At 43.2% G+C, this 21,225-nt stretch overlaps 1 protein-coding gene across 1 annotated transcript in view; it reads left to right on the top strand.

Annotated features, from left to right (window-relative positions):
- Positions 1-3,186: 3,186 nt before the first annotated feature.
- Positions 3,187-21,225, top strand: part of PCSK5 (proprotein convertase subtilisin/kexin type 5) — a gene marked incomplete at its 5' end in the record, with an annotated part of 204,094 nt that continues 186,055 nt past the window's right edge. The window contains one exon of the mRNA XM_080638774.1: positions 3,187-3,384. Within this exon, the coding sequence (XP_080494900.1) occupies positions 3,187-3,384 (198 nt within the window). The remainder of the gene's footprint in view (positions 3,385-21,225) is intronic.

Below are 21,225 nucleotides of genomic sequence, written 5' to 3'. Positions count from 1 at the left end.
GTGCCACAGGTAGGAATTTGGGAGTTCTTGACTTTGTTTGTTTGTTTGGGGTTTTTTGTTTATTGTTTTTTGGGGTGGTGGGGTTTTTTTTTTCCATAGGGATGGGGTGGGAGTGCATCCTCCCCTAAGGATGTGGCTGTGATGAGGCACTCAGCAAAACTGTAGTTCGGGGTTCATGCTGAAACAAGTTCAAACACTCCACATTACGACCAGTGTGCTCCTACAACAGCTATGACTGCCATCTGCCTCAGTGGCCTCAGCAAAGGGGACTCTATAATCACAGAAAAAATGCCTGTGGGTATTACATCCCTCCTTTTTCAGAGGCTGTTTATAGGCATAGCATAACTTTAACAACATTTTTCTTAGGCTATGTGATTCAATGCAGCATTAAGAAAAGATATGTGGGGACAATGATGTATTTATCAAGTCTACTGGCTCCTAGAGGCTTTGGTACCAGAGTATAAAACACTCTGTCGCATAAGCCAAGTTGGAAGTAGGTACATGACAGTACGGCTTTATTTTTTGCTTACAGTCTGTGCCTTCTGTGCCAGGAAAAAAAACCCCACCATAGAATCATAGAATAGTTAGGGTTGGAAAGGACCTTAAGATCATCTAGTTCCCACCCCCTTGCCATGGGCAGGGACAGCCCACACTAAACCATGTCACCCAAGGCCTCATCCAACCTGGCCCTGAACACCGCCAAGGACGAAGCATTCACAACCTCCCTGGGCAACCCATTCCAGCGCCTCACCACCCTCTCAGTAAAGAATTTCTTCCCTATATCCAATCTAAACTTCCCCTGTTTAAGTTCGAACCCATCACCCCTTGTCCTGTCACTATCTATAGCAGGAAATAAAACAGTCAAAACAACAATAAAATTAACTGAAAAAATATCAGAAAGTAGATTTTTAATTTATCGTCATCAGAAAAAACCAACAACCAACAAACCTGAGACTACTCAAAGTTCAGATATAGACATTATATTTTGTAATTATCATTGAACCAATCAATAAGAAGGGCTAATTGCTAGAGGAGATTTAATGTCATAGTCAATTAATGTGTATTTATGAATATTAGCTGCCAGATGTAACTGTCATAAAAATGCTCCTGCTGAATTCAATGAGAGTGTTGATTGTGGTTTCAGGACAAGATGATAGTGAGCTGTCATCTGTGGAGTCCCAGGGAAGGTGAGCCCCACTGAGGTCTTGAATCTACGGACAGGAGTTGTACAACATTATGTTGCCTACACTAAGCAAGCAACCATGCAAACTACAGGAAAACAAAACAAAATGAAAAACAACACTAACAGGGAAAAGCTAATCATTGACAAAAATTTTTGGAGACAGGGAGGTGGAGAATAGATTTCCCCCATTTCTCCCCTTTAAAAACAATCAAAAGATGCAGGAAGATGTTAGTCATTAGTATAATACTGATGTTTAGGGAGGAAATTAATGGATTAAGGCAGAGAATGGTTTAAAGTGGAACATGTGCTTTTGGCTGTCTGCATTTTACTACTTTATTAGGAAAACAGTGGTTTTAAAGGTAGGAGCACAGGTCTTGGGGGACGCAAAAAGGCACTCCATGTTACTGTATGACACAGTAAAGAAAACATTTAACTTCTCATACTTCACATCCTCGTGAAAAAGAGAATTATAGCTGCCTGGCTTTGTAGGACACCTTAGGTTCCTCAGAGAAAATAAACCACAGTATTTACATTAGTACATTACAACAGTGCTTCTTGTGTTCAAATTTCCTCACAACCTGTAACGGATCCTCACAGTGGGTCTGCTGGACTGAATTTTACAGACACTCTAACCTTCAAATAAAACGGAGTATATCTATAGGTTGTCCAAAGCCATTGTGGGGGCTCCAAGGTTTAGTCTGGTGAGCTACATCTTGGGCAGAGACGAGTTTTTTCCTACGCAGGCACCTCTGTTTCAGCTGCATGTTTTTAGCGCCTCACTGTAAGTGCCCTGCTGCTGGAAGCGTTTCCCTGCAAGGTGGCAGGGCGCATGGCCATGCTGCACAAGGACGGTGACGACGGACCACAGAGGAGGCCGTGCTCCTTGCCCTGGACCACCACTCCTCTGCTGAAGCGGCTCCCGCCCGCTTCTCATTCTGAACGTGGCGAGCACGGACTTTGTAAGCCAGTTCAACGTTAAGTGAAGCCGAGCAACGTTTATAACGTAACGGCCTTCCGACTCCCTGGGGTCGCCGTGTAAGCCCGCGAGCGCCCGTAATGCAGCTTTGCGGCTGTTCACCTCCCACCGGCCACCCCGGCCCGCTCCCCCGGGGCCGATAGGGGCAGCTGGCGCCCTCCCACGGCCCCTCCTCGGCCCTGGCACCCCGCGGGAGCAGGGCGGGGGGCCGAGGCAGGTTCGGGCACGAGGCCTTGCCGCAGGCCTCGCACCTTGACGTGGCCCCCGCGGCCCCGCCAGCGGGCTCCTAGCGTTGCAGGGCGAGGGGCAGCTCTCCGGGCGGCGGCGCCCGGGGCTGGCGGTAGCCGCAGGCCCAGGAGCGCGGGGTGGGGGGTGGGGAGGGGGGGGCAGAGCGCGGATCCAGCACGGCTGCCATTTCCCCTGGCCCTCGGCGCTGCCGGGCGGGAGCGAGGGCGGGCGGAGGAGGCGGAGAAGGAGGAGGAGAAGGGAGGAGAAAAGGAGGTGGCCGAGCCGGAGTGAACTGAGCCGCTCAGCTGCCAACACTCACACATCGCCTGCTGCCGCAGCCGCGCTGCTCCCGGACCCCGGGCGAGAGGGAAGGCGAGGGAAAGCCAGGCGCGGGAGAGGAGGCAGAAAACCGCTAGCAGGGGAAGGAAGTCAGAGAGGAGGGGAGCGCAGAGAGAGGGAGAAGGAGCCCTCCTCGCCGCGGAGACGACTTCCCATGTAGCTGGGGACAGAGGGAGAAGCTGGCGCTCAGAAACTGTGAGAGAAGCTTTCCAAGCAAGTTACTTAATCCCCGCAGAGCGGCGGGAGGAGGGGACAGCAGCAATCACCGATTATAACCATTATTCCCAACCCCTCATCATTTAACCCCCGGGAGGTTCAATGCACTACTCCAAGCTCTTCCTAGTTTCCTCCTCGGGGTAACTTCGGAGGACGCGCCGCCGGTGCCGCCCGGAGGTGAGCAGAAGAGCCTCAGAAGAAGGAAGGAGAAGTTTTGTGGGGGTTGCGTGCGGAGAAGGAGAAGATGGGCTGGAAGCGCCGCTGCTGCTGGGGAGGCGGAGGCGGCGGGGACCTTCTCTGCCGGCTCACCCTGGTGCTGGGGTTCCTGCTGCCCGCCTGCAGGACGCGTCTGTACACCAACCACTGGGCTGTGCGGATAGCTGGGGGGCTCCCGGAGGCCAACAGGATAGCTAGCAAATACGGATACGTCAATATAGGACAGGTAACCCTCCTTACAACTACTTCCGAGCGGGCGCCAGCGGCGGGGCCGAAGGGCGGGCGGGCAGGGTCCGCTGGGGCAAGGGACGGGCAGTTCCGCAGCCGCCGCGCGACCCCGGCCCTGGCTCGGGCCCCGGCGCTGTCCCGGCCTCCCGCGGCGGAGGTGATGCGCGGGGGCAGGTACACCGGAGGCGCGCCGGAGGAGTCGCGGCCGCGGCGCCCCCAGCGCGGCCAGGTGCGGAAAGGGGCGCGTGCCGCGGAATCGCCCGCGGGCCAGGGTGAGGGCGCGGTGAGGCCCCTCTGGGTCTTCGCCCGCCGTGATGCTGTCTCCGCCGCGGCTGAACTTTGCTCTCCGGCTGGGCACTGTCCTGCCCCCTTTGCAAAGAAAAGAACGCTGGTACAAGAGGAACTCGCCCTGCAGCGAGCCACCGTCTCTCCCGGCGGCCAGGACGTGGCAGCTGCGGCCCCGGCCCGCAGCGGGGGGCGGCTCGACCCCCCTTCTGGCGGGACGTGCGGGGGGGAATTGGTGTCAGGGGCGGCCCCGGCGCCTCTGTGCTGCGGCCGTGGACGCAGAACTGCCACGGGGTTACCCCGGGGAAGGAGCCATACCGCCCGCCGCCGCGGCCCAAGCAGCCGTCCCGTAGACCGCTCGCTTTCCTCCGGGTGTGCTGGATACGCGGGGGAAGAAGTCAACTTCGGGATACCACCACTCCAGGCTGAGCTTCCCGGGCCCGCGGCTGCCGGCCCGTTGGGCAGCACCTGGGCTCTGCGGCGCCCGCAGATGTTTCACTTGAAAACACCTGGACTGGCTAGATCCAGAAATTACCCCGTGAGAAAATTCTTGGATCCAGCCAGGTCCAGGAACTGCAAGTGAGGAAACACCTGGTTCTTCCTGGATCCCATCAGTCTGAAAAATCCCCTCCCCACTACAGCTAGGCACAGTTGCCGCTTGAAATGTCCTAAGATCACTTTTTCTGACAGAGTTTCTGCCAAGTATCCTAAGATTTCCTGGCAGTTATCCTCAAAATATGACTTGCATATGTAGGATTTATCGAGGTGAACGTGTAAAAAATAAACTATTCCTTTGCATGCTTGGCTGCGAACATCCAAGCACAGCCTTTCTAGACTGTAGTTTATGCTACATGAATTGAAGGTTTAGAAATGAGCATTTGCAGGTACAGCAGGCTTCATCATATATGAGATTCACAAAAATGCAGCTGCATTTACAAAACAGGCCTTTTACATCAACTGGATCAAAGTGAGACCTGATTATTATTTGTGTTGTAAAATGAGTTCCCCATGTACTACATCATTGACTTAAAAGTTTGAAGTATGCATCTCTACTGTTCCGAATCATCGCGAGCCTGAATAAAGCAGCTGTGCGGTTTATTAAGATAAATAATTTGCATGAGAAAAGCTGAAAAATGGCACTGAAGTAGCACAAAACATGCTAGTTAAAGATGCAGTTACTTAGAGCTGAGTACCAACTTCTCTCTTACAGGACTTGGGCAGGTCAGCAGTGTTATTCCCAGTTGGAGGCACAAAAATTCAGGAAGAAGCTTTCATGTCGAAATTGAATCCCCACCTTGAACCTGCCATTTAGAAATCCAGATATAAAGTCTTTCTTTTTTTGTTTTGCGAGCACCTTTTGCCCAAGGTGTTTCTCTGTATTGCTGGCTGAGCCTTTATAGTGCCAAAATAAACAACAGTCAGTTGGAGGATGTGCTTCATCCCTTTTGGTCAGGCAAGCTGGGCAAGCCTAGTTTTTTATACCTTGCGTATCCAAACCTCATGTTGAATTACAGAAAGAATGGAGCAATTCATTATTGCTTCTTCCATGTCACTGGAAGTGCCGTGTATACACCTATAAGATATTAATAAGAGATACGTTGCTGATCAGGTGAATAGATGGGAATGAGACAAAATAGAGACTATAAATAATGAAAAAATGGAAAATGCATTACTGAGTATACAGATAAAAATACAGTATACGTGAAGGGAGCCAATACTGTTACTTAGTTATGCAGATATGGAAGGTTAAAGTAGAAGATGAATATAAGAATATTAAATGATGGGTGTATGAGAAAGAAAACTTCAGTAGTGATATAAACTAGACTGGTGGGTGATTCCTTATCTTCTGATTGTAACCAGCCTTTAAGAACAAGAAGCAGGCAGTGGGTATACGTGAAGAAATTCGTCAGAACTTCCTGTATGTGTTTTGGACTAGACTAACTTGGTGCTATATGTCATTGTACCATGCCAACATAGAGCTCAGAACTCTACTGTTACAGTTGCATTCCCTAAAAAGTGTGCATTTGCACAAGGTCTTATGCAGAGCTTCCTTTCATGGGTATCTTTTTACAATGGCCAGTGTTAAGTTTCTGATCATTTCTTGCAGAATCATCTCCAAGTAGTATTTATGTGATAGAATGTTTGCTAGTATGTTGGTGGTCCAATGTCTGTCCTTTTATTCTCAGCTAGTGCTTATTCATCTTTTATCAGACTGTGAAAGCTAGATAGAATTCAGAGTTCATAAAATAATCCAAATGGCTGTGGTCTGACCATATTTAGTTTAACATGTAAATATATAGTTCAAAGCTTGTGTAAAATAATTCTATAACCATATTTCTTGAAAATACAAACAAATGTGCATTGTTTTCTGTAAAGCTTACTGATCATCCTTTGTAGACTATATCAATTGATGAAAATGGATAAAGGGAATAAGGCATTAACTTTTAGAGAAAGGAAGTCAGGAAGGCTCTGACTGATGAATTAGATTTGCCTGTAGTGGGTTTTTTTGCATAGATCTGGAAAAGCTGGAAGATACTTGAGGCAGAACAGGAAGTGCAAAAGAATATGGGGCTACAATCTACTGTTTATTACTGAGAGACAATCATAAGCAATTAAAAAAATCTCTATTTGGTATAAGATGTTGAAAGACATCCTTTTAGTTGACTATACTATAAAAACACTGAAAGAGATAACTAGTAAGAAAAATTTCCTGTTAGAGGCAAGGCTTCACATGCTTAATGTCTGTATTTTGTAGCAGCTATGGCCAGGCAATTAAACTTTGGTTTTACAGATAATATGTCTTCTAGGTAAGCTAAAATATTAATTAAAGCTGAAAGTGTCAGTAAAAGCTAAGATGTTTACTTCTGCTTAAAGAAGGTAATTACAAATCTCATAGAAATATACATCCCCAAATCACCTGAAGTAGATTAAAAAAAACCCTAGTGTAATGCATTAAGCATATTTCTTTTTTCTTTTTTTTTTAATTAAATTTGTAAGCTCACCTTTAAGGAGAAAATGCAAAAAAAAGCTAAATACAAATCCCACTAGCTGGCCCAAAGAATCAACTCAGTACCTATGACCAAGAAAAATAATGGAATTAAAATATTCAAGGTAAGAGGTAGTAAAACTATGTGTAAAAATGAAACTCAGGTAGGTGGAGTTGCAAACCAGAGTATTCTGACAACAGCTACTTGTATGATTATAGCTGAAGGGAATAGTGGAAAACAGGATTTCTGAAGATCTTACCATCCACCCTGTTAATTTTGTATGGGTGGAGATGCAAGGTGCCATGGAAGAGAGAGTTTTGGGTAGGTTAGGAGTAAGATAGGTAACAGGAGGCAATATTCAGATTGTGTTTGTGGAAAAATGTCTTTGAAAGGTAAGTTAAGTTGATCAGTGGTGACAAGACTGTAGACCCAGAAGGGCAGTGAATCATAAACACTGGACAACATCCTTTTTCCCAGTTTTTGTTATTTGATGTGTTCGTGGTAACAGGTGGAGTTTACTTTTCCCTCTTTTTTGGTGCTTATGAGATTTGGAGAATGTACAGCTGAGTCTTGGAATTCCTTTTAAGTCCATTTTCATTGCCATAGTGCTGTCAGGAAAGCTACAAAGCCTATCTGAATGACTGGATGAGTCCGGCAGAAAGAGATGTTAAAGGAGACCTTGAGAACACCTGCTGGTGAGCAGTAGAGAACTGCAACTCACAGCTTCTGGTAAGCTGTTGCTCTCAAATTTCTGTGGTCTCCATCTCTTGTTAGAGAAATCTGAAGCTTTAGCTTCTCTTCTTATTGAAAAGAGGAATTTTCCATTAATATTTAGGGAACACAACACAACAGAGAAAGAATCCTCTTTTACTCTATGTTTTTCCAGGCTACGTGTTCTGGTTCTTGTTTCCTGCAAATTGCTCCAATGTACTGCTCATTTATCCTGTATTTACTTACCATTATCAATGTGAAGTTGACAGTAGACATAGGAGCTGCTTCTTCAAAGATACTTGAATTCTTACAGTATCTAATGAGACTGGCAGTAATTTTCTTCATCTATGGTTTGGAAGAGCATGGAACAACAATTTAGACCTATGATTGTATCAACTGTTACTTATTTTCTGCCAGCAAACTTTTTTTCCCCACAGGATTGAATGAAGGTTATATATCGCAAAAACAGAAGCATTAGGTAGAAAAAAAACAGAGGCAGTAGATCGCCTTGTTGACAGACACAAGTGGGCATGGTAGCCATTGGAAGGTCAGTGATTTTGCTTGCTGTAGTTAGTGCCATCAGTTTGGAACTTCCGATTTGAGCTCACGCTCAAATTCACAGGCCTTCATTTAAGACATATTAAAGGCCTGTCCCATAACTTTAGGCTTGAGTACTTGGTTACTGGTAGTGTAATTTCTATGGCATAACCACATCTGTATTAAGGACAGTGGAGCAAACACAGTGAAACATAGTATAAGCTACAGGACGATTGGCCCAAGGTCTCCTGTTTTTGTTGGGCTTTAGAATAGTGCAAATGTGTAATAGGAGAACTTAAATGCATAGAATTGGGTTTTTTTCTTTCCTCCTCTCCCATCCCAACCCCCCATATATTGCAGCCATTTCTGATCTACCCTTAAAGTGCAATTAGTAGTTTCTGTAGCAAGCAAATCCTTGTCCGTAAAAAAAAAAAAAAAAAAAAAAAAAAAAAAAAAGAAAAAAGAAAAAAGAAAAGCACCCCTATTCTTTTTGCATGGGTCTTTTAAGAAAGTGGTCTGGACTAGCAAGCCCTCTGGGCCTATGATAAAGTAGTGTAATGTAAAACAGCCAAGGAATTGTTTGAAGTTGCATGCTGGATGGAGCAGTTTGGGGTATAACACATCCCCCAGCAGCTCCTGGCTGACATATTTTAGCCTTCTGTCTTGTAGTGCACTCCACAGACCTTTCTCTTGGAGATAAAATATCTATCACTGATGTTGGGTAATTTTCTTTCGCTGTTGGCAGCTACTGAAGGCTAAGCATAAGGTCTGTGAAGCATTTTGTACAATTGGCATGAATATTGCAACTGTATTGATAGTGTGGAGATTCGCTACTATACAGTGAAAGAAGGAAGCCTTCTTTTGATATAGCCATGAAAATTAAGGTGTACTGATACATCATCTTGATTCTCATGAATTTCCTCAGTTCTTGTAAACACGGCTTCTCACTGGATACAGATTTCTGGTTTGGTGCTAAAATATTCTCAGAGAACTAGAGAAAGGAGCACCAGCTTATAGAGTTAATGACTTGTGAAGCATCTGTGAAGCTGGGAATCCTACTCTGGGCTCCAGTGATAAAGGCTTTTGTCCCCTTGGATTTATCAATGTATGCTTTTCCCCTGCAATTCTTTCTTTATATAGGTAAAAGAGGAGGAGCTCCAGTAACTGACTGGACATACGAGTTCATTTTAGTTTGAAATGTGTGGCTTCAAAATGAGGAGGGTTTTTTAGCTCTGTGCTCTTCTAGAAAGTGGTGTTTCATCAGTTTCAGGTTGCTGTCATCAGATGCCAGGAGTTTCTTATTCAGGCAAGGGACTTTCCTTGAAGGTGCAAGAGAGCAGGAGGAGCAAACAGCTGATACCCCAAAGGTGATGGAAGAGATAAAGGTATCTTATCTGTGGCTTCAACAATTGAGAGAAATGCAATATGAGTTAGTATAGGAATAAACTCTAGATCTTTCTATTCTTTTTTCTTTCTTAATACTAGGCAGGGTTTGAGGATCATGGAATCATATAATTGTTTGGGTTGGAAGGGACCTTCAGAGGTCATCTAGTCCAACCCCCCTGCAGTGAGCAAAGATATCTTCAACTAGATCAGGTTGCCCAGAGCCACATCCAGCCTGGTCTTGAATGTCTTCAGGGATGGCACTTCAGCACTTTTCTAGCTCACACCATTCGTCTCCTGATTGTATTCTTCCAGTAATTTTTCTGATCTCCTCCAGGCTAGTGGCCTACTCCCCACCCTTGGCAAATGGTAGGCTACCCTTTCCCTCAAATTTTCTTCCTGCAAGGAATACACACTCTTTGCCAAAAGACACCTAAGTGTACTAAGTTTGAGGTGTGGCCCAGGAGTTACTGTTAGATACACAGATGTGGTTTTTTAGATAACCTAAATGTTTGTGTGATTTGACAAAAGGTCTTTTGGTTTGGGAGTTGTGGGTTTTTTTCCTTGTTTGTTTGGGGTTTTTTGTTTATTTGTTTTCAGTTGTGGGTTTATAGATTTAAAGCCAGCAATCACACAAAGAGGTAATAAATACTGCTTCATTTCAAACCTGAGTCTCAGAGATGGCACGGAGAAGATGTTATGTAACAAGATCAATGGATCAGAAAGAATGGGAAGAACGCCTGTTTTCCATTTTCCAGGTCTGTTCCTGATGGGAAGTGAAAGGAAATTTTGCAAAATAAGTTGTTGAAATTGGAAGACTAGAAAAAAGTTTAGTTAAAAGAAAAGGGAGCTTATTTTAAGATAAGAGCCTAATGCTAGGTTGTTGTCTTTGGCAAACAAAAGAGTTTGCTACCGTGATCTCCACCACCTTACATGGATGACTCTAAAAAGCAGGGTGGTAAGTGTTTTGTTGCCGAAATTCAGCTACCCCAGAATAAGAATATAGGTAGCTAATAGATGAGACTTGCCCCTTAAGCACCTGTGTGGTCACAGTATTGAAACAGAATATACTTTTACTAAAATTTTATATCTGGGATAAACTTAATGAAGCCCTGAGTATTAAACTTGCAATTTTCAGGAGTATGGCATTTAAAGAATCAAAGCTGGGTTTAGTCAAAGCAGTATGCACATGCAGATGTAGTTGGGTTGCGCAGATACACCAAGGAAAATTGAATTTTCTCTTATTCATGGCAGAAGAATGTACATTTAGGGACTGGTAGAGAATAACTACCAGGTAGAAATATCTTTGAAAAACGTAAGCACTGAAATAACATTCTTGCAAATGGTTGCATGCCACAAAAAACAGAAAACCATCATGTATTGGAAAATACAAAGGGTATGCCATGGTTAATTACTTCATCCTTAGCAGTAGTTCTCTTGTCTGTGTGATTAAAAAGGAGAGGGAGGAGAGAGAGAAAGCAGAGTTTGCTACTACTAAATGTGAGCTTGGACAAAAAAATGGGAGTTGGACAAAGAAAAGGATGTGTCAAATGGGTTCTGGTGATAGAGGCAGTCTAATGGTCTTCACATGTTAGAAAATGAGGGAAGATGAGAATCTTGTTTAACAGCAATACTAGTCAAGCTACAAATTATATGATGATTTTTTATTTAAAGCCTTTAGGCAAGCATATACTACATTATACTTCTAAGAATAACAATTAGTTGCAAGCTCAATTTAGAAATGACAATGTTTGTGGGAACTGCTCCTCTCAAACAAAATACATAAAGAAGTTGACAGACCAGATTAAAATGGAAGAACCAGAAATCTGAAAATACATAGAGTTAAATCAATAGTACATGATAGTTCTGGTATGGCATGAGCTCCGGCTGACAGTGGCTGACGTCTGTAGGAATGAAGGGCAGGGGGGTACATCTCTACACATAAATTTGTTCATCGCAGTGCCCTTGAGGAGGATCAGCCGTGCCCACATCTTTCCTCACAGATACTTAACCAGTTTTCAAAGATCTTCAGTAAGGAAGCTCTATGGTGCCATGGTTGATCCTAGTGGCTCATCATCCTCTTTGCCCTTGTGAAGTCTAAGCTGTATGTCTTCCTTCAGTTAGCTTGTGTTTTTTGTTTCTCTATGAACATAAAGAATAGAGGCATCAGAAAATGTGTCTTCCTGCTGCCCACTTCTATCTTTTTTCATCCAAGCCCAGTCTTTTCCCTTGTTTTACATAGGTCAGGCTTTCACTAACTGGTCTTGCTATTTGAGTCTGGTCTTTCTGAGTGATCCACATCTTGAGCAAGGCGCTCTTGCAGTGTTACAACTGAGTATGGCATAAGGATTCCTTCAGTTGTCTTCAGGACAGCACTCCTAGTTATGTGGCCCATTACGGTGTTTTCTGTCCTGTATCTGTATGACATTGTTGACTTAGTTCAGCTTGTGATCTGTGGTTCACAAATAGATTCTGCCAAATTCCTACCCCGTTGTTCTCCAACGTGAATTTGTCCAGTAGATTATTATGGTTACTTTGCACATGCTTTTTGATGAATCTTGCCTGTTTTTCCAGATCTTGTTTTACAGTTTCAGTTTCTTTTGAATTCTGTTTCTGCCTTCCAACATGCTTGGAGATCCCCTTTTCTTCTTCATGTGTGTTATGTTTAATAGGTATCTTTCCTATGCCAATATTCAGGTCCCTACTTGAAGTATTGACCAAAAGAGTTGCAATGTTACATAGTTTTGACCTACTATTTCGTAGTTTAATTTTTTGCCTTACTTCAGAAATTTGAAAAGGACTGTTAATCAAGTAGTACTTGAAGATAGATACAGTTTTTAATTTGCAAAGTATCAGCTCAAAATGAATGGAGAAATTTCAAGGATATTAGGTTGGTCTGGATCATCAGTGATTGCTATTATATACCTTAAGTTGTTCGTTAGTGGGTTTTTTTGCCCCAGTTTTAAACAAGTCTAAAAATAGCCAGTTTTAAAAGTGGTTTTGTTACGTGTTCTCAGTCTGGAAAGGTTGGGTTTGTTTTTGGTTGGTTTTTTTTTTTTTTTCACTTACTTCCAATTTACAGATTTAATTTAGTCATGGCCAGTATATATCTGTTCTTGTGCTAAACTGGCTTGGCTGTTTCTCCAGGATATTTGCAGGGGGAGCCAGCCTTCACTTTTGCTTCTGTATCTTCTGGTCTCCTATTAGAAGATAGGCTTACCATTCCCATGGTCATCTCAGTTGCTGTGCTTTGATTGACATCTGTTTGCCTTGCTTATATACAACCTCCCAACAGCTTTGTACAGTGCAGTAAATAATTCTCTAGACTTGTCAGACAAGATATTTCCAGTATTGTATTTGCATGTTTTGCAGCTGTGTTCTTTAGTTCTGTGATTGACCAGTATATCTTTCTCTTCCTGTCCAAATGATAAATTGTAAAATCATGAAGTGAGAAGATATGTATGTCAGCCATGGATGTGAATAACATATTGTCCCTAGTGAAGAACTATGGTGCTCTTTGTCACCTGCCAGACACAGGGGTAAATATGATCAAACAAAATTCTTCTTGCCAGAGATACATAGCTAAAGACAGTAAGTGATTATTTGGCAACGTGCTGGACCCAATTTGATTGATCTTTGCAGAATGAAAAACTCTTGGAATGGAACATTGGCAAGTCCAGGAGAGTATCGGAGCTACACCATGAAATCCTGCCAGACTAGCTTGTTGTGGAAATTCTTGTGGATCACATGACGGTGTATGATGGAGATGAGACTGTAAAAGGCAGATTAGCCAGGCATGATCATGGATTATATAGTTTAAATAAATTAGGAAAGAAAAAGGTTCTCAGTACAGACTTCTCCATATAGCAGGAATCTGCTCCCAGGGAAGCAGCATGCTTCCAAATGTGGGATAGACATCACAGTCACAAAGGGCCATGGTTTTTATCTTTTTTGTGATGTTTCTGTGCCAACAGGGAATAGGCGTCATTTGTGTTTGTTTTCTAGGACCAAACTGGAGTTATAGAGATGATACAAATCACACTTAAAATCTTCGCTGCATTCTCTTATTAATTCATGTTCAAACGAATAAAACAACTGGGTTTTGCGCAAGAATGCTTAGTGGGCAGTGAAGGTGTTATTGCATAGTGCTGTGTGGCTGAAATGCAAGCCTAGAATTAAAGAATGTTCTCCTTTTTTTAAATATTTAGCTTAATCAGAGGTAGCATATCACCTCCCCTCTGAATAAATCTAGAGAACATTTTTTTCTTTTATTAAGCTTTTCTTTGCAGAGTGTATTAACACACTAACCTGATGTCTTGAAAATAAACACAAAGTAAAATGCATGCTGTGTCACACCTCTAAGGCTGGTAGTATGACATTTAGGGCATAGAGAATTAGTTTCTGTAACATTTTTGCTCATGTGAATAGCGTTTATTCAAAATGACCCGTAAGGATGCAAAGGCCATTCTGGGTCATCTAGCCTGCCTGCCTGTATGGCAGTGGTGTTAAGTTACTGTCTGTGGGAGAGAATGAACAAAACAAGCATCTGATGCTTCTCCGTAGCACTCCCTTCAGCTTTTTTCAGCTCAGGAGACTGCTTGAACTGGATATGGCTTCTGCATGCTTGGAAATTCTTGATATTTTTTTTTCGTCCAGACACTTGTCCAGCCTTTTAAATAAAAGTAAACTTTCAGCATCCAAATATTCTTTGCCAAGGATTTTAAAAGCTTGCCATTTAACTGCATGAAGAACCACCTCTCTTCTGCTTCTTACTTACTAGTTTCTTTTGATGGCTGCTGAAAGAGATGGTGAAAATTGATTCCTGCTCACTGTTATGCCATAGATGACTTTCTAGATTTCTAGTATTTTTCTCTAAATTGTATCTCATCTAGACTGAAGAGTCTTAACTTGGCTATTCACAGAATCACAGAATATTAGGAATTGGAAGGGACCTCAAAAGATCATCTAGTCCAATCCCCCTGCTGGAGCAGGAACACCTAGATGAGGTTACACAGGAAGGCGTCCAGGCGGGTTTTGAATGTCTCCAGAGAAGGAGACTCCACAACCTCCCTGGGCAGCCTGTTCCAGTGTTCAGTTAACCTCACTGAGAAGAAGTTTCTTCTCAAATTTAAGTGGAACCTCTTGTGTTCCAGTTTGAGCCCATTACCCCTTGTCCTACCATTGGTTGTCACCGAGAAGGGCCTGGCTCCATCCTTGCGACACTTACCCTTTATATATTCATAAACATTAATGAGGTCACTCCTCAGTCTCCTCTTTTCCAAACTAAAGAGACCCAGCTCCCTCAGTCTTTCCTCATAAGGGAGATGCTCCACTCCCTTAATCATCTTAGTCGCCTTGCATTGGACTCTCTCCAGCAGGTCCCTGTCCTTCTTGAACTGAGGGGCCCAGAACTGGACACAATATTCCAGATGCGGTCTCACCAGGGCAGAGTAGAGGGGAAGGAGAACCTCTCTCGACCTACTGACCACCCCCCTTCTAATACACCCCAGGATGCCATTGGCCTTCCTGGCCACAAGGGCACAGTGCTGGCTCATGGTCATCCTGCTGTCCACCAGGACCCCCAGGTCCCTTTCCCATTCACTGCTCTCTAATAGGTTATTCCCCAACCTGTACTGGAACCTGGGGTTGCTCCTACCCAGATGTAACACTTTACACTTCCCCTTGTTATATTTCATCACATTTTTCACAGCCCAACTCTCCAGCCTGTCCAGGTCTCGCTGGATGGCAGCACAGCCTTCTGGCGTGTCAACCACTCCTCCCAGCTTAGTGTCATCAGCAAACTTGCTGATAGTACACTCAATTCCCTCATCCAGGTCATTGATGAAGATATTGAATAATACTGGCCCCAGCACTGACCCTTGAGCACTCCACTAGATACCGGCCTCCAACTAGATTCCGCCCCATTGACCACAACTCTCTGGCTTCTGTCCTTCAGCCAGTTCGCTGTCCACCTCCAGAGGGTGTACCATATATTTGTCCATTCTTCTTCTCAATTTGGAAACTTTTACAGCTCTGTTATGTCTGCTTTGAATAGAAGGAAATCAGACTGCACACAGTACTTAAATTGTGGCAAAAGTTTGGATTATTCTTACAGTGCCATATTCTCTGCTTTATTATCAATACTTTTGTTGATTATGTCTACCATGCCATTTGCTGTTGGGACTTCTACTGAGCTGAGTTTCCATGGATTAGTCTGCCGTAGCCCCGAGATCATCACTTGTCAGTGGTACTGGGCAGCGCAAAACAGTTCATTTTAGTGTGAGGTTGTGTTTGCACATCAGTTCATCCACATTTGTCTATGTGTGATTTCATTTGACATTTTATTGTCATCACTGAATTCTGCAGCTTTCTTCTGCAGCTCATACAGGCAGTGGTAGTCTTTACACCTGTGATTGATAACAATAGCTGACACCTACACTTCATTGCTCACTTCACTTTCCATGTGAATTTTTTTTGTGAAATAATGTAGGACCTAGAAGAGGTTCTACCATGGACCCCAGCAAAAATTCATGGATGGCAGGGACCTCTGCCTATTATGAGAAGCTAGTTGCTTTTTAATAAATGACTAATTGATCGTAATCTTTGTTTTCAGTCTTTTAATTGATTACTTGCTTCTGCAAACACCTTATAGAATCATTGAATCAACTTGGTTGGAAAAGACGTTTAAGATCGTCAAATCCAACCATTACCCCAGCACTGCCAAGACCACCACTAAACCATGTCACTGAGGACCTCATTTACACAGTTTTTGAACACTTCCAGGTACAGTGATTCCACCACTTCCCAGGGCAGCCTATTCCAATGCTTGATCACTCTTTGTGTGAAGAAATTTTTCCTAATATCCAATCTAAACCTACCCTGTCGCAGCCTGAGTCCAGATTTAGTTCCATCTGTGCCTTTGTCTTTCTAACTTTCTCTTTGGATTTTCTAACTTTCTCTTTGGGTATCCTAACAACATCCTTGTATTTTTCATAGGCTGACTGTCCTTTCTTCCACAGGTGATAAATTATCTTTTTATTCCTGAGTTCAGGCAATATCTTCCTGCTCAGCCAGGCTGCTCTTCCCCACTCGTTTGACTTTTTGGCACATGGGGACCGCCTGCTCCTGCACCTTGAGGATTTCATTCTTGAAGAGTGTCCAGCCTTCCTGGACCCCTTTGTACTTCAGTAATGTTCCTCAAGGAGTTCTGCAAGCCAGCATCCCAAACAGGCCCAAGGCAGCCCTCTGGAAGTCTAAGGTGCAGGTTTTGCCGATCTTCTTCCTGACTTCTCCAAGGACTAAAAATTCAGTCGTTTTGTGATCTTTTGCCCAAGAGAGCCACCAACCATCACATCACCCATCAGTCCTTCTCTGCGAACAGCAGATCTAGCCAGGCATCTCCCCTGGTTGGCTCACTAACCAGCTGGGTTAGGAAGTATCTTCCACACCCTCCAGGAACCTCCTGGATTGTTTCTTCTCTGCTGTGTTGTGCTTCTAGCAGACATCTGATAGCTTGAAGTCGCCTATGAGAACAAGGGGAAGTGATCGTGAAACTTTTCCCAGTTGTTTGAAGAACACTTACTTCATCCTGGCTGTGTGGTCTATAACAGACTTTCTCAGTTGGCCTTCCCCCTGATCTTCACCCACAGATGTTCAGCCTTCTCTCTCACAACACTGGGTTCAAAGCAGTTGATGCTTTCCTTGACATACAACACACCCTCACCACCTCTTTTTTTTTGCCTGTCCCTTCTGAGGAGCCTGTACCATCCATTGCAGGACTCCAGTCATGTGAATCGTTCCACCGTGTTTCTCTGATGGCAGTCATGTCATGATTTCTTTCTTATTGCTGCACAATAGCTTCCGGCTCCTCCTGTTTGTTGCCCATGCTGTGTGCTTTGGCATATATGCATTTAAGTTGCCAGTGGATCTGGACTCCCAACAGCAGCATGCTACCCCATAGCTCAGTCTGCTGTTATCCCCTTCCCCCTTCAAACCTAGTTTAAAGCCCTCTCTATAAGCCCTGCTAGCTGCTGGGCTAGAATCCTTTTCTCGCTTTATACCATGTCTTCTTAAATTCTTCAAAGCTTTTGGTGAAGGATGTTGTCAAAAGCCTTTTGGAAGTCAAACCAGGGTATATCTATCTATGTGTCTTTATCTATATGCGTGACCTTTTCACAGAACACTGATACATTTGTAAGGCAGATTTTTCCTCGTTTAACTGTTTCCAAAGAAGTAATTTTTTTCATTCAAGTATCCATTAATTATCTTACTTCTTAGTTCCTACTCATTTGCCTAGTAGTGACTTGCAAGTTCACAGTACTTCAGATCTCCATTTAGAAATTGACTTCGCATTTGTCACCCAGTTGTCCTCAAATGTGAAACCTGTTTTTTAAGTAAGAGATTTCATGCCACTGTTCCTGTTGTTTTCAGTTACTGTAATTTCTGAGTGCTTTAACTATTTCATCCATATTCCTTCCACACTCTGCAGAATATTTGTATTTCACATATCCTATCTCTAGTAATCCATCTGAGCTGAAGCAGACAAATCAGTCACATGCTAAACTTTGAAAAAAATTTGATGGTTCATGAGTATGCTGGGGTCCAGTGAGTCAAACATGAATGAACAGCAGTGGCAGGTCTTTAAGCTGAGAAGTTTCCCTACCCATCGTGGAAATGAATAACACTGCTTCCCTGCAGGAATGGACTGCAGCATAAGATCTGTTTTCTCTTGAACAACCAAGCCCCGGCACAAGGAGTAATAGTTTCACCAGTTGGCAGTGGGTACCCCAATTAAACCAAAAAAGTCTGATATACCAGATGTGTCACATCACTGCGACAGAACAAGAGCTCCATCAAGAGCTAGCATAATAGTAGTAACTATGATACTGTTCTCAGTTTTCTTCTTGAAATATTCCCTTTTGCTCCACTGTAAGCCAAATTATTCTCTTCCTTGGATCAAAAGCACAACATTAGTTTGAGGTACAAGGTCATTTCCAGAGAGGACATGTATGACAATATTTGGGTTTTCCTTGACAGTCTTGACACATGCCCATCTCTGCATTACTGTCATTGCTCCTTTCTGCCTATTTGATCAAGCAGTACGTTTGCTTCAGCTCAGAGAAGTTTAAATATCCATTGTCAGTGAACAAACTTCTCCTGGTAATTCTTAGGCTACTGCATGATGATTGTGGCCAACTGACGTATCTCAAAGCTGTTCCTTGGAAAAACTGATAACTGGAATTAAACAGGGTTGCTGAGACTTAACCGTGCTGAGACCTAAAGGGGCTCTGGACTGTGTTGACCTCACATGTCTTATCAATAAATGGTTCTACCATTGCAACAGACAGCTTTTTTGGAAGCTTTCTTGTAGATAAATACCATTCCCATCTTGTGAAATCTGAATAATTTCGATTTCTTTCCTGACAACTACAAATATTAATCTGACACACTTAACTGCACAGTGAGAAATTCTAGTGGTGGCTGGAATCTGTGTGGATGTCCTGATGTTTCTGATCTCGTAGGACTCATTTGATGTGGTAACATGTTTCAAAATGGAAATCCAAATCCATTTATAGAAAAGAATATGTGGGTTTATCCAATTCACTGCTACCATTTTGAGTGACTGCATTTTCCCTAATTGAGTGTTTTGGAATTATATATATAATACTGATGTATTGAACAAATATTCAGTATATATGTTTCTCCTTGCATAAGAAAAATCTACTTTCAGATGCACAGTTAAGCATTTGCTCATCCTTTAGGTTGTAAGATTTTGTTCTCCGAACAAGTAGGCTACCAAGGAATATTCTTTGAAAGTGTGAAATGGACAGTGAAAGCTGTGAGCTGTATTTAATCAGTTTTTAGTAAATTTAGATACTTAATTTTGAATTTAATATCACTTCTCCTTGACTTTTCTCTGTAGTCTGAAGTAATTTAGAAGCTGATATATGAACTTAGACATTAGGATGCTAACTTAATGTAGACCTCACTGAGGTCTGGATTATAAAAGACTTTTTCTTCATTGTGTGGTTATTGCAGCTCCCATTAAATACAGCAGAAGATCCCACTGATGCCAGTGAAAGCTAACTGAAACTTAATCACTCTTCTGGCACTATGGAAGTTGGTACAGCAGGAGAGATACGCATATTTCTTACTTTGTATGTCACTTTTTTTTTGCTGTTGTTGTGATTGCAGATAGCTGCTTTAAGTGGAATAGTATACAGTTATGCTAGAATAACTGTTCTTCGGTGTGCTGTAATATATATGTATTTTTTTATCCTCACTAAACATTAGTTACATTAGTTGTGATAATGTTTCCTTTCTTACTAGGTTTGAATGCTACAATATGCAGTCATTTTGGGGATATTTTTTTGTCATGTTTGCTTATTTACTTGCTTTTTCTTTACAGTATCTTTAGATCCTGACAAAGATGCATTTTTTTCATATTCATACTGTTAAACTTAGGAAACTGTTAAGTTCCTCCTCAGAAACTGTTACTCGTACAAATAGCTGTTGCTCAAGTTGTTCTGTCAAATCAATGAGATTACATGTTGGTATGGAGACTGCTTATCTAAATAATAGATACTGGCAAACCTTTTTTTTACACAAAAAAAGTACAAACTTTTGTACAGCTCAAGCATTTACCAAGTAAGATAGGTGAATGTATCAGCATCATGCCTGGCTCTGTCCAAGTTGCATGCTTCGCTTTAGCATATTGCACAGGGTGAAAGATCATTGGACTTCAATACAGTACAAAGTTGAGGGCATATGATCTAGGTCCACTGTAAAGGAGTGTAGGATTTAGTGCCTGCACACACCAAATAGATGAACTTACTCAGTCCTAGATATTTCCATGAGTCACTTCTTTATTACTCTTCAGCAAATTATATAAGCAGGGACAGGCGGCCTGGGAAGAATACAGGATGTTGTCTGGGAAGCTAGGGACCAGGTTAGGAAAGCTAAGGTCCAGTTAAAATTAAACCTGGCCAGGGATGTGAAAGATAACAGGAAGGGATTCTATAGGTACATTGCCAATAAAAGACAGACTAGGGACAATGTGGGTGCCCTCTGAAGCTATCAGAACTGACTAACCTGGATTCGGAGAAGGCTGAGGTTCTTAATGACTTCTTTGCCTCAGTCTTCATTGGCAAATGCTCTGCCTGCACCACCCAACTCTTGGAAGGCAGATGCAGGGACTGTGAGAATGAAGACCTTAGGCCCCCTGTAGGAGAGGATCTCGTTCGAGACCATCTTAAGAACCTGAATGTGCGCAAGTCCATGGGACCTGACGAAATCCATCCGCGGGTCCTGAAGGAGCTGGCGAATGAAGTTGCTAAGCCATTGTCTGTCATATTTGAAAAATCATGGCAGTCAGGTGAAGTTCCCAACAACTGGAAAAAGGGAAATATAACCCCCATTTTCAAGAAGGGGAAAATGGATGACCCGGGGAATTACAGACCAGTCAGTGTCACCTCTGTGCCTGGCAAAATCTTGGAGCAGATTCTCCTGGAAGGCATGCTAAGGCACATGAAAAACAGCAAGATACTTGGTGACAGCCAGCATGGCTTCACTAAAGGGAAATCCTGCCTGACCAATTTGGTGGCCTTCTATGATGGGGCTACGGAACTGATGGATAGGAGTAGAGGAGTTGATGTCATCTACCTGGACTTGTGCAAAGCCTTCGACACTGTCCCACACGACATCCTTGTCTCTAAATTGGAGAGACATCAATTTGATGGGTGGACCACTCGGTGGATAAAGAACTGGCTGGATGGCTGCATGCAAAGAGTTGTGGTCAATGGCTCGATGTCCGGCTGGAGACCAGTAACGAGTGGTGTTCCTCAGGGATCAGTGTTGGGACCGGTCTTGTTCAACATCTTTGCCGGTGACATCGACAGTGGGATTTAGTGCACCCTCAGCAAGTTTGCCGATGACAC

The sequence above is a fragment of the Psittacula echo genome (genome assembly GCF_963264785.1).
Source record: "Psittacula echo genome assembly, chromosome: Z".
In the NCBI taxonomy this organism is placed as follows: Eukaryota; Metazoa; Chordata; class Aves; order Psittaciformes; family Psittacidae; genus Psittacula; species Psittacula echo.
The sequence above is the reverse complement of the archived record's forward strand: the minus strand, read 5'-3'. Positions and strand labels throughout refer to the sequence as shown.